General features: G+C 37.6%; 1 protein-coding gene across 4 annotated transcripts in view; it reads right to left on the bottom strand.

Moving 5' to 3' along the window:
* REV3L (REV3 like, DNA directed polymerase zeta catalytic subunit) overlaps positions 1-13,274 on the bottom strand; it is a 123,479-nt gene that overhangs the window by 16,525 nt on the left and 93,680 nt on the right. For all 4 annotated transcript variants that reach the window (XM_074580932.1, XM_074580931.1, XM_074580934.1 and 1 more), the window contains 4 exons: positions 8,431-8,546; positions 2,700-2,818; positions 1,936-2,054; positions 720-861 (listed from right to left, as the gene is read on the bottom strand). In XM_074580932.1, coding sequence (XP_074437033.1) covers positions 720-861; positions 1,936-2,054; positions 2,700-2,818; positions 8,431-8,546 — 496 coding nt within the window. The remainder of the gene's footprint in view (positions 1-719; positions 862-1,935; positions 2,055-2,699; positions 2,819-8,430; positions 8,547-13,274) is intronic.

Here is a 13,274-nt window from a genome sequence, read left to right as displayed (position 1 = left end):
GATGATGACAGAAGAGCAGACACACATGAGTGAAAGTTGTCTCCCATTTCAGGTGCTGTTCAGGGCTCACGTGAAGCCATGAAAAGTCTAGTTAGTCTAGTTCCTCAGAACATTGGCAAGGAAAGCCTTTGCTATTACTGGAGACTGCTACTGTCTTGCTCCCATTCCCTCTGATGGTAGTACCAAAATAACAGAATCACACACATCTTTCACGACACATGTACTTAATAAAGCCAGAGCCTCTCTTGTCTTATCATCAAATCTCACCCAGAGGTCTGCTTCACAGGAAATGTCACTTAGAACATATTCAACACAGCTTTGTCTGCCCTGGAAGAAAATAATCTCATCTTTCTAAAACATGCTCAACTGTGTTTCTTAATGTGCTAAAAAGCATTCATTTTCAGACTCATCCAAGTGTAAAAAATACCAACTCAAAGGGAAAACTTAGTGCTCCCAAAGTCAGAAGAAGAGATTTACTGATGTGATTACGTTTACGGCACTCTATTTTTAACAGCTATTTTTCATTTCTAAGACTAACCATTCAGTCCATTATTATTGCTTCTGAATTGCGTTTCTTTATATTTCAATTTCACATTTTTCAAAACAGTCTTCCGTGACCTTATAAAAATACATATACTGACTGAAAAGATACTGAAGGACAAAAACATTTTGTAAAGACTGTTTTGCTTTTGTGAAGTGCAAGGAAAACTAAATCTTACCTGTGAGCCTCTTGTTAAAACATGTAAGAACTGAATGCCAAAAAGTCTTGCCATTTCGCTTGTTCTGTCAATCAAATCCAGTTTGTCTAACAACTGGAGATTCCCACGGACCCGGCTAATGTAATGATCAACCATTTTCCACCTGTGAAAATGAACACCTGGTTATAAACAATCAGAGAGTGCTGCTCTTTCTACCAAGAAAAACGTACTTTTATGATAGCTTGTTACAAAACAGTAAATAAAATTTCCCCTAGGATGTTTTCATAAATGTGCGGCACATAAACATACACTTACGTATTCTAAAGATATACACAGAATGTGTTATAGCAAACTACTGTTAAGGCATATCTCAATGACATACTATATCCTGTTTTCCTTATTGCCCTAAAGGATTACTGAAACAGAAACTTGAGTTTCTCTTCCTTCATCTGTTTACATGTTTTTTTTAACTGAGTGGACTCTTGTGGAAACATCCTTCTGCATTAAGAATATCTATCTCAGTGCACCGTAAATTTATAATTTTACAGAATCACAGAATGGTAGGGGTTGGAAGGGACCTCTGGAGATCATCTAGTCCAACCCCCCTGCCAGAGCAGGGTCACTAAACCAAGTTTCCACCTAGTTAAAAAAAAATTAACTTTAACAGAAATTATATGTATGTCACGAATGACCTTCAGATCAGTACTCAGTTTTGTGAATTGTTCATATCACACAATACCAAATCACCCCAAGGACGACTGAAGCCCAGTGTGATATGTGTCATATAAAGATATTTTTAAGCAGCTATACTTAGCATCTTAACATCTTGCACATGGTTTTATACTATTTATAAGCCTAGCTTGGTTGACATGCACTGCGAATTAAAACAGAAACCTTACAGTTCATAAGCAGTCCTTCTGATTAATAGTATATATGAAATAAAGACCTCACAGAACTTCAAAATAGTACGTCTATTCAGATATGTTGAAACTGTAACTGAAAATTTGTTTTGTTTTTGTGTACTTTAAACGGAAAAATACACAAAGATGAAATATTGAGGGTATAACTACCCAAGAGAACACAGCAGAGTAAATAAGCTCATGTTGCTACATATAGACTGTCCTAGTACCTGAGATAAATTGATTATTTCTTCCTATGCTGACTTTATCTTATACTTATCCCATGTTAGGAATCTGGCCTTAAAAAGAACAAACAAAATGGATTAATAGAACATTACCTGTAGACATCTGCCTTATTATCAAACCAATCAGACAGAACCCGGAAAGTAAATAAAGGAAAACGTTGGTGAAGAACATGAAAGCCCACGTTTTCAAAAGTGTAATTCATTAGATTCACCTAAAAAACCACAGAGGACATGTTAACATGCATGATGTCTTCCACAGTCAAAGAAATCTCTACTTTTTAAAAAGCATAGCTACTAAATTTATTAACTTTTTATTAGTATTCTTTGTTAAAAAGCTAAACATTTCTACTTAGAAGTCCTTAACTGTTTACAAGTCAGGAAAGAATATCCCTCATCAATTGAAAGGAATACGTGGAATTAAGTAGATCACAAAGATCAGGTCCAAATTTGGTCAGAATAGGATTTGTAAAGACTGAACCACTTGAGTATTTAACGTAAGGTCATAAACAACAAAGCAATGAGTAAGCCTGACAGCTTAAAATAAGTTTAAGTATTTAATTTAGTAAAAGCACCATATTAAACAAGTTACTGAAACAGGCAAGTTGTTCTCAAAACCCACAAAGAAGTGAAGAGCAGTATCATTAAGAAACATTACTGAAAGATAAGGGCTTCGGTATTTTACATTTCACATTTTAGCAACATGCAAAATCCATTCTCGCAAGGTGGCAGACTGCTCTATTTCAAAAGGTGTACAAATAAAGAACAAAAAGTTACTTAAGTTACATGAAATTTCCAAAGTCTACAATAATTAAAACCCCCCAGTAAGTCAAATACATTAACCTTTTAAAAAACTTTACCTCATTTCTCATCATTCTCCAAATATTTAAGACAATTCGCCCAACGATATTAATTTCACTCATTGTATCTGATCCATATTCATCCAGCTCAGCAGCAAATCTGTTCTCTTTCTTTTCATCTAAAGACATTAAAAGTGAATATATTTAGACAAGTTACAGGACAGTCAAGACCAGATCAAGCTATCCCTCTTCCAATTTGAGCTCTCCAGAAAATTAAGAATTCATAAAGACTGTTACTGATTGCACAAGATTATTTATTTACCAGTCTTCCACACAGTCTCTAAATAAAACTCCCCCAGGTTTTTCTTCTCTCGCGCATCCCTCTGAAGATAACTCTTACGTTGGTTTCATTGAAATGGTGTCCATGGCAATATATTCTCCATAGCGAATACATTGGTTAAGCAATGTTGAATGTTACTTGGGAGCTAGCTAGCTGGGTGCACATTAGTGCACAACAACAACAATAATGATAATAATTTAAAAAGTGATTTCTGTCCTCAAGAGTTTATAACTCAAGGCTTTACTTGTAACAATCTTACACAGTCAGAACCAGGCCATGGGAGAGAAAACTCAGTGCCTTTCATACATTAAAAGCAAACCCACTGCAGGTAGACATGAGTTCTGGATAGCACAAACGGAGAGGGAAGGAAATAGGAAGGAACAAACACAAAGGCAGAAGTAGCATTCTGAATCTTTCTGTAAGACAGCAGTGACTGCAGTACAGGAAAGATATCACCCTCTTTTGCCATCCTTGGTTTGTTTTCATGCTTTGAAATACTACAACACAAGAGAAGACAGTCTTTTTGGTGTAGGTTTCTTGAAACTGTCTTTTTTTTCAGCCAATCTAAGGCTACGGTTTTGGTATTCTTACCTGAGTTTACATAGATGGTTTTTAAAATGTTAAAATTCAATATAAAATCACAGTGTATTATTTGACCCTCCAGTCTTGTTCCTTCTTATTACTTTAATGGAAGAGAAAGCACTTTGAGGCAATTTCCCCACAATTCTAAATCCGTAGCCAATTTTCAACTGTTGGTCGTGTACTCTGCCTCTACTCATTTAGCAGATACCCTGTACAGTACCCTACTAACAAAAAGCAGAACATTTTGGACAGAGTGTATAGAACTGTGGATACACAATGCTTTGGAATAATGATCATAACTGCGCAATTAGTTCCTCAAACAGCCCGGGAGCACATTTACCCTTGAAGACAGAAGTAAAAATTGCCTGAAATCCTGCAGAACTGCTGTGACACAACATAATACAGACTAACTTCATATGTTGATCTTTCAAATGTGTATATCAATCAAAATATGGTTAAGAAAACATATTCGTCATTTATTGACCTTAGCAACAAATCACAGAGCCTTGACAAAATTTATCAAAATGCATACCATCTTTTTAACCTCCTTATTATTTCATATTTTTATGGAGGAAAAATTGCAATTTCTCTTTTCATATTTGGATAGAAAAAAAGCCTCACAAGCAGCAACATTTTTTCTTCTGTTTTTCTTCATTTCCACATGCTCGATCTCCTGCGGAAGTGAGGAATGTACATTTTTCCCCCTCATTTTTATTTTTTATTGGAAGAAGAAACTATCAGTTAGTTTTACTTTCTGTAGTGTCATAGTGTCATCCTTGTTCTCTTTTGACTTGTTTTTACGAGATTCCCTATGTTTCTTAAGTTCATTTCATGTCTTATAGAATCATAGAATGGTTTGGGTTGGAAGGGACCTTAAAGATCATGTAGCTCCAACCCCCCTGCCATGGGCAGGGACACCTCCCACTAGACCAGGCTGCTCAAAGCCCCATCCAGCCTGGGCTTGAACACTTCCAGGGATGGGGCATCCACAGCCTCCCTGGGCAACCTGTTCCAGTGCCTCACCACCCTCACAGGAAAGAATTTCTTCCCAATCGCTAATCTGAATCTCCCCTCTTTCAGTTTGAAGCCATTACCCCTCGTCCTATCACTACACTCCCTGATAAAGAGTCCCTCCCCATCTCTCCTGTAGGCCCCCTTTAGGTACTGGAAGGCCACTATAAGGTCTCCCTGGAGCCTTCTCTTCTCCAGGCTGAACAAGCCCAGCTCTCTCAGCCTGTCCTCATAGCAGAGGTGCTCCAGCCCTCTGATCATCTTTGTGGCCCTCTGCTGGACCTGTTCCAACAGGTCCATGTCCTTCTTGTGCTGAGAACTCCCGAGCTGCATGCCATACTCCAGGTGGGCAATGAGCATAGCGTGGTCACAAGAGACACACCGCCCTGATGAACAAGAGACTGCATGTGAGGCACGCTGCAAAATTACAAAAACCTGTAGTACTCTACAACTGGTGGGGGGAATATGTCACCATAACCACGTGAGCCTCTCTGGAAGCAAAGTTGTTAAGAAGCAGAACTTAGGACATTCTTTCTATCAAGTGCGTGAGTTGAAATAAAAAGAAGTCTCGTCTCATCCTCTGTTACCTGCTCCCTAACTTTAATCTGTGATGCAAAACAGGAAACAGGAGGCCACAGTCCACACAAAAAATGCCACTACGCACAGGCACAGTACTCACTTCTCTTGTGCTGTGTCCTAATGACTTACGAATAGTTCACGTGTAAATGGCAGAGGCAGCACCAGACTCAGCCAATAAAGCAAAACCAGAGAGAAGTCCAGCTTTCTTTTTGTTAAATTGAAATCACAGGAAAAGGAAGGAAAAGTACCTTCCATCTTTATTTCAATAGGAGGAAAGAGGAGCATACTGCTTGAAGGAGCACTTCCTGTTTGAAAAATACAGCACGTGAAGAAGGGAGGGAAATATGAAGCATAGGGGTTGGAAAAGCAAGAGGAACATAGATGGGGTCAAAACCATGGACAAGGAGGCCACAAAGCAACAGAGAACACAAGACTAGTCCATTTATGGCCATGCATGCAAGCCCACACTTATGGCATGACATTTTTGGGAGGAACTCATCACTGTGAACATTTCCTTATCTTTCTCCTGCAGTTCAGTCAAAAAAGAATAATTACTTACCTTACAATAACATTAGTTCTTAGAAACACTTTAAGTGTTACGTATTCCACTTCTGGGTGTGCATCTACCACCTGGCACACGAGCTTCTGTACTATGAATACCAGTGCTGCAGAGATCATGCCTATGTCCTGCATGCCCACTTGAACTTTACATCCAAAGATGTTAAGGGCTACAACCCTGGTTTCCTTCACTAGAACTGAACTCGCATTCTGTTGTTGTAGGGAAAGAAGCCCAACTGTGACATACATAGGGACATCACCATTAAGAACCATACAGTTCCCAGAGAAATAACCTTTCTTCTTTGAGGAACTCTTTATGGGTATCCCAATTCCAGTAACTTGAACAACAGCTTATGTCACGAAGATGAGTACTATTGACAGTTTTGTTGATGTTAACTGTTGATTCCGCATCAACTATAGTGCAGACATAGTTGTCCTGCAAGACTAGAGCTGTGACCCAGCCTTTGAGAACAAAGGCAGAGACACATTAGTTACCCATCCCAAACTGAAGAGATTGTTCAGCCATACTTCTACAGTAGAGTAGTAATCTTTGTGATCTTTGGAGGTTTAAGAAACCTTTGACTGCAACACTCATCATTCCCCTTACTAAAGGCATTGTAAATCTTGAAGTGCGAGGGGTCAAAACTTTTTCTGAACATCCTTCAATATATCTGAAGACTGTACCCAGAGGCATTGTTACTGCAACCAGTTTATCATCTCAGTTTGAGCCATCAGCAGAATTTAATAACAAGGTTCATGCAATCAGTTATTATTCCTGCAGAATAACTTTGATACTTTTGTGCTGAAGAAGGAAACTTGTGACCAATTCATACTTAAACTGTCACGTGTTCCTGTTTTCATATATTAAGTATTTAAAAATTCACCAGGCTCCAGTTGCCAACAACTTTCAACTGAAGATGCAAATTTGTTCTTATGTTTTCTTGTCCCTGGCTGGTCTCTATAACTCAGACTTTTTCTAAATAGGTATCAAAAGCATCAAAAGATTTTGAATGCATCAAAATAGTGCACAAATATTCAAACATCAAGGAAGGAGTGTGTGAACTTAGCTTTTCTAAAACATCGTGTTCTCCTGGCCAGGCACACAGGATATCAATATAAGAGATGCTATTGCTATGCTGGGTAAGCCCAAAGATGCAACTAGCCCAGTTATCATGTTCTACCAAGTACCCAAAAGCAGATGCTTCAAGAAAAGGGGAAGCAGTTATTGATAATCTCTCTAGAACTATCCCAGCTTCTAAATATTTGCAGCTTCCTGGGCCAGGCATTATCTTCACATATATAATAGTTTCCAATGGATTTTTCTTCCAAGAATTTATTTCCTCTTAAAGCAACATACACTTTAAGCATTTATATTAACTTGAGGCAAAGAACTCAAAGAGTTCAACAAGCCAGGCGTGAAGAATCAACTCCTGTTCTGAAGCTGCCATGTGCTAGCTTCATTTGATGGTTTTGATGGTCTTGCATTGGAAGACATCGTGAACAACCAATTCATATTTCCCTTTATATCCCTCAAGATTTCATAGGCTTTTACCTTCATTACCCAGTTTTGTCTCTTCTGGAATCCTAACTTACTAAACACAAATGGATTAGCCTCTCATCTTTACTAGTTCTCCTACATCCATTTTGATGGGGGAAAGGTTATGAAGAGGCTAAAACTGCAGTATTTGAGGTGCATGCACACTACAGATTTTTAAATTTACATTCATCGTTTTATATTTTCCTTGCTCCATAATTCCCAACATTTAATTTACTTTTTCAACCATTACAGAGTAACAGGATCAAGTTTTTAACAGGACAATCACAGAAAAGCACTTCTTATTTCATAGCTGTTTAGTTTCTGTACAGGTCCTTGGCAAGAGCCCTGAAAAAAGCAGCTTTTTCGGTTGTTTTGATTTTTAAAATCGTATCTCTCCCATCCACATCTTCTTGATGACTTCAAAGAGCTACAACAAATTTTTGAGACAATTTTTAATTTTACAAAGTCATCTTGACTCTTCTCAGGTGCAACACATTTATTTAGCTGTTCACTAACTGCATTCTTCAGAATGATAGCTTCTTAGCTTCTATTGATTAGCTAAGTATAGACACTAGGCTTACCACCCTCCTGGATAACTTTCCCCAGGTTTTCAAGAAAGAAACCCAAACAGATCTTTTTCTGAATGTTGGAGGAAAGCATCAATATTTGTGCCAGTAAAATTTGCCCACTGTACAACAATGGCTATTGAAAGTAAGGGTTTTATTACAGAGATGCTGACCAGGATGAGTGCTGCTCACAAGCATCTTTATGTTCTTCTATCCCAGCCAGAGAAATCACAAATAATGATTATGGTAGGTATCCTGAATGACATATACATATGACTGAAGCCAAGGAGAAGCAAGAGGAGGTTTGGTAGCGGAAGCACCTCTAAGAACTGAAAACTTAACACACATGAATACTGAAAATGAGTCTAGGTTCATGGATACAGGACATACCCAGAAGTGGAATACACAAGAAATTTAAAAATTCAGAAAACACTGAAAATCAGAGTCTCATTGGTATTTCAAATTTATTTTTTTGTGTGTGATCATACCTATAACAACACAACAGCAACAACAAAAAAAGTCCACCTGAAGAAATACTCTGCATTTATTTTTTAATTTATTCATATATTTCAACTTGGTTTTATTGGAACTGAACTGAAACCCTATACAATAACTTACCTGGCACACGAGAAATCATCTGGCATAAATCAACATTTAGTGCAGCAGCCCTCTGTAAGAGATAACCCCAGGAATGCATCTGGACTTCATAGCCTAACAAAATGTCTGGGTCATATCTAGAGAAGGGGGGGGAAAGGAAAATGAGCTTCATATTATTTAAGAAAATATTTTCCATGAACAGAATATAAACAGGATTTCATTCTAATCATGTTGAGTTTAAAAAAGAAGCAGCCACAATGGGTTTCTAAGAAAGCAGCATCTGGACTAGGAGATTATATTTAAAACAAACAATCTTTTAGGATTTTCAGTAACATTCAACTGAAAAATTGTTTAGAAGGAATATTTTCATTTTGAGGCTTTTTTTTTTACATAATTCTATTATTTTAGTCTTTGTAAATAAAGAACAAAACCTAGGTTTAATCAGGTTTTATTGATGGAATCAGGCTGTATTGAGCATAAACTGAAACCTAGCTACTGGCACAAGACAGCTGTGCAATGAAATATGTCCTGTCCTCATACTTTGTTGTACTATTTTCCTTTACGAAATAGAATAGAATTTGCTACTAGGCTACCTGAATGTTTTGCAAATAAAAATGCGTCACACACACTGCAGTGTAGCTTATAACAATCAGAGGACACTTCTGGTCCTAAATGGTGACTCTTTATTGGGAAAGTTACAATTTGCAGTTGAGTGAGAGCTGTCAAAACTGAAACATGGAAAAAAGCAACCATATATACCAGTTCTATTTAAATACCTCTTTCTTTAAGATAACCTTCTTTCTATATAGTAAGATACACAAGAAAAACTCATTTCATGCTGTATCTCATGGCAGGTGGAAAAGTTGACTGGCTCAGGTATGACAAAAACAAAAGGCAGAATTGTCTTCTGACACAGTCACTGCCATCTTCCAATCAGGCTCAGAGAAGAGTTGACTAGACAGAAGGACAAACAAGGTGGCTTCAAAGTCAAAGCACAGGCAGGAGTTAGCTTGGAGGAGCCTGTGTCACCTACCTTTTGAGTAGGCACTATTAAAACCAAAAGTCATGATCTGGTCACTTGGTGAAGAGCCTAAGAGTGATTTTTCTTGGGCAGGGCAGAAAGAGACTGGCCAGAGCATTACATCAGATATCTATTATTTTTATAGCAAAAAAAAAAAAAAAAAAAAAAAGGAAGCTTCACTGGGAAGAATAGTTGCTTCTTTCAATGCAGCTCAGTCAAGGGGTTTTGAGTTCCAGCAGTCAGCATTCAATACAACTGAACATCAAAAGGGCAGCTGTCAGGAGGTAGACGACTGGACAATAGGCTGAGGGTCCTGTACCACAGTCTACAGCCAACCCCACAACAGGATGCAGACTTGTAGACCGCAGTTTATGGAGGAAGTAGTCAGGGGCCATAGCTTATGAACAGGATTCTCTGTACTTTTTGCATCCTTAAACGCATCAAAAAATGCCAATGTTCCCTGATGATTGGATATAGAATACCCCTTCCGCAAACCCTAAGTTAAAGTTGCATCACAGGTATTACAAATGAAGCTTCAGATGTTATTGTGAAAGTTTCTTCCTTGCTTGTGTGTCCCAGCCAAAGGCAGATGACAAATCGCTTTGAAGTAACTAACTACTCTGAGAATAGCTAAAGAGCTTCTCCACACTTCTGCCACAGACACAAACTTTTTGTGAAAAATAAAGGGAAAAGTACTTGAATCTTCTTACTCAGCATGGCTATCATATCTTTATTACAATTTCGGCTTTTGCACCAGCAGCAAAAGTTACAAAAATCCCTTTTGCCACCTACTTCTACCTGTGAAGGAATGGTTTTGATACAATTTTTGGTTAAAGCAGAAGATTCTAAACTAGCGTTTTGATTTGTAGAGTTCTAGAGAAAGTAAAAGAACTAGCACTTTGCATTTGGGGGGTATTTTGCTATCTGTTGTTAATGTCGAATGATTCTTTGCTTTTGGAAACAGGAAATGATCATCAGGAGTGGAAGTAGTAAACTTACACATTTTGAAAACCTATTCTACCTGTGGTACAAACCCAGAGCTACTTGGAACAATTTATGGACAAATGAATTGTCCATAAATTGTAGCCCGCAGTTCTTTCCAGCAGCAGAATCAGTTTCAAAGAGAGTTATGACCACTTGCTGCTCCGTACAACATATAACGATTGCCAACTGAGGTTCCAAAATTATGAATAGCTCCACCTAAGCTTTGAAATAAAAAGGAATTATGTAATGGTTTATACAAGTCATAGAATAAATGTTAAAAAAATTAACATTTTTTCACATTAATTCTTGCAGCTAAACTATCCTGGTCCTACCATACTGAAAAACACTAATGATTATTTAAAATGAAGGAAAATCTTACAGAAGTAGTCATTTACATTCGTATTTGAAAACTGGTTTCACATAATTCAAAATGGAAAATACTTGCAGATTTTACACAAGGCAAGATGTTATGCAGATAGGTTCCATGATAGATTCAAATGTGAATGAGAAACTTGTGAAGAACTGCTTATGTGGCACATAAACCAATATTCATTATGCCAGGAATTTGCTTGTTCTTTTAAGCCTGTTCTGAACAGAAATAAGCATATTGTTTGGAAGCAGCAAGTTGCCATAATTATATTAGCAGCCATCGCTTGTGATGAAGGCCAGTTGCTTTGGGTTTTTCCTTGCCCAAGTAGTCAATTACCTCCCTCACTTCCTACTTAAACGAATTTTAGTGGGCTATTACATTACTTCTGCAAATATCCCTATTTGTATTGCAACTGTATAAAACATTTCATCAATTTTGAGTTAATCTTACTATTCCCTTTTAAGCTAATGAATAACACTACCTCTGTAAACCATCTGCGTATAATCTCAAGAATTGTTTCTCGAGTATCCTTCAGATGGGAAGATGTTTTACAGGACAAGACATAAACTCACTTTAGTTTATAATGTTTTCAGATACATGCGTTTTCTTATATAAATAAATTGTATCTAACTTAAATATTACACATTTTAAGACAATTTGATGTAAATTCATGTCGATTAGAAATTTTATCACTCAAAAGACTTTAAAAAAAAATAATCAGTGTGCTAGTTTTGAATTCAGTCTTGCTTGTATAGGCCCCATTAGGGATTGCCTGTAATGGCACATTACTGAGTCACAGGGTATCACTTTACAGTGCGTTACTTACTCTGCTTTTCCTTCCCAACTAGACACCGCACACGCATTAAGGGGAGGGTCTAATTTCAACTAATTTTGGCGTCTCAAGTTTTCTAAGTTGGTCTCCAATTTCATTGAAGAAAAAAGGCCTATTCCTTATATTTTAGCCACCTCTTGCAGAATGAGATTCTGTTCTTTCCATTTAACGTACATGGTGATGAGGGTAGCTACTCAAAATATGGACAATGAAATACAGATGTCTAAGTTTCAGTCAGACTCTCATACAAAGCTATCTATACGGAAAATCAAAGCAGAGTAGCTAGTAAATGGTGAATTCAAACCCTACTGTAAACTCCCTGGAAACACAGTCCCTCGGGCCCAGTTTCCTATATTTAAAACTTGGATCCAAGTGGTGTCCTTCTGAAAGCATGAGAAATGATAAACGCACTACCAGCAACTGAGTTGCTCAGATACTGCAGTAAGTTACACATACATGTATTTTGTATGTATATCTGCATGCATTCACAATGTACATGCACAAAGGACTACAGTTAGTATTAACAAATTCATGTATGCTTAGGTGTTTCATTAACTTTACGATCAAAATAATTTTTGGTTAAGTGTATCTCTGAATTATCTTTGAAGGAAAAAATGAAGTAAGATTATATTCAAGTAGAACTCCTTTCTTCAGGACAACACTCGAGATCCCAAACTCCTCCACTACAGTACGCATAAGGTCTACCTTATGCAACAGGTTTAACAGTCCTATCAGATTTCTTGCACCTAAGATGAAGCGTTGCTGTTTCTTGCTTATTTCCTTTGCTGATCAACTCTCTCAATTTATGCAGCAGAAGTGCCCTCTCCTACTGCCCAATCCCATGTACCAGCTGTACCAACGGACCAGTGCATCATTTGTTGAGACCTCCTGCGGCATTCTTTTTTGCTAATAGAGAAGAGATGCCTGGAGCTAAAAGATGACATTATTGCAAATGGGAAAAAGAACAGGTAAACCCAAGGTTTAGCTGACGTGAGCTCAACTGAAATCTGTCTCTTTCTCGTTTTCTCTCTCCCCTTTTCATGTGGTACCACAAAGACGACGGGCTACAAGCTAAGGAGAGGACAAGTTTTCTAATTTTCACGCTCCCTTCTCACAATTTTTACAGTATACTATCCAGTTGGTCTTCATCATCAGTTTAAGCTGTTTTATTAAAAGAAATCGTAATGAGACCAGCTTTTACACCTGCAAGAAACTAGTAAGCTGTAATACTGATATTTGAAAGCTACTGTCTAGGACTAACATGACAAGAATAAGAGGTGTGCCTGCCAACATAGTGCTCTTTTGTTAAAAGGATGGGCACTGATACTGCTTTGCATGCTGTTGCCAGCCTCTGCAAAGATGAAAAGCAGCATTTATACTGGCAGGATTTAAAGACGACAACATTAGCATTCAACTCATACATGCTGCAGAGAGAAGAAATGTGATTATTTTCCTTTCTAGCTAAATTTTATGTGCTCTTATGCCATCTCTTCCTCTTTCTCATTTGACAATTTTGTGAACGAATACTAAAGATCACAGTTATGCCTTTCCTTCTCTTATGTGCCTGGTTTTCCTGACTGTTATTTTTCTTCCAGCTAAAATTAAGAGAAAAAGGGGGGAAAAAAATTAGGCCAGACCTACGATACAGATAAAAGTAG

This window comes from Larus michahellis, chromosome 3 (assembly GCF_964199755.1).
Source record: "Larus michahellis chromosome 3, bLarMic1.1, whole genome shotgun sequence".
NCBI lineage: Eukaryota > Metazoa > Chordata > Aves > Charadriiformes > Laridae > Larus > Larus michahellis.
This window is presented reverse-complemented; position numbering and strand designations above follow the sequence as displayed.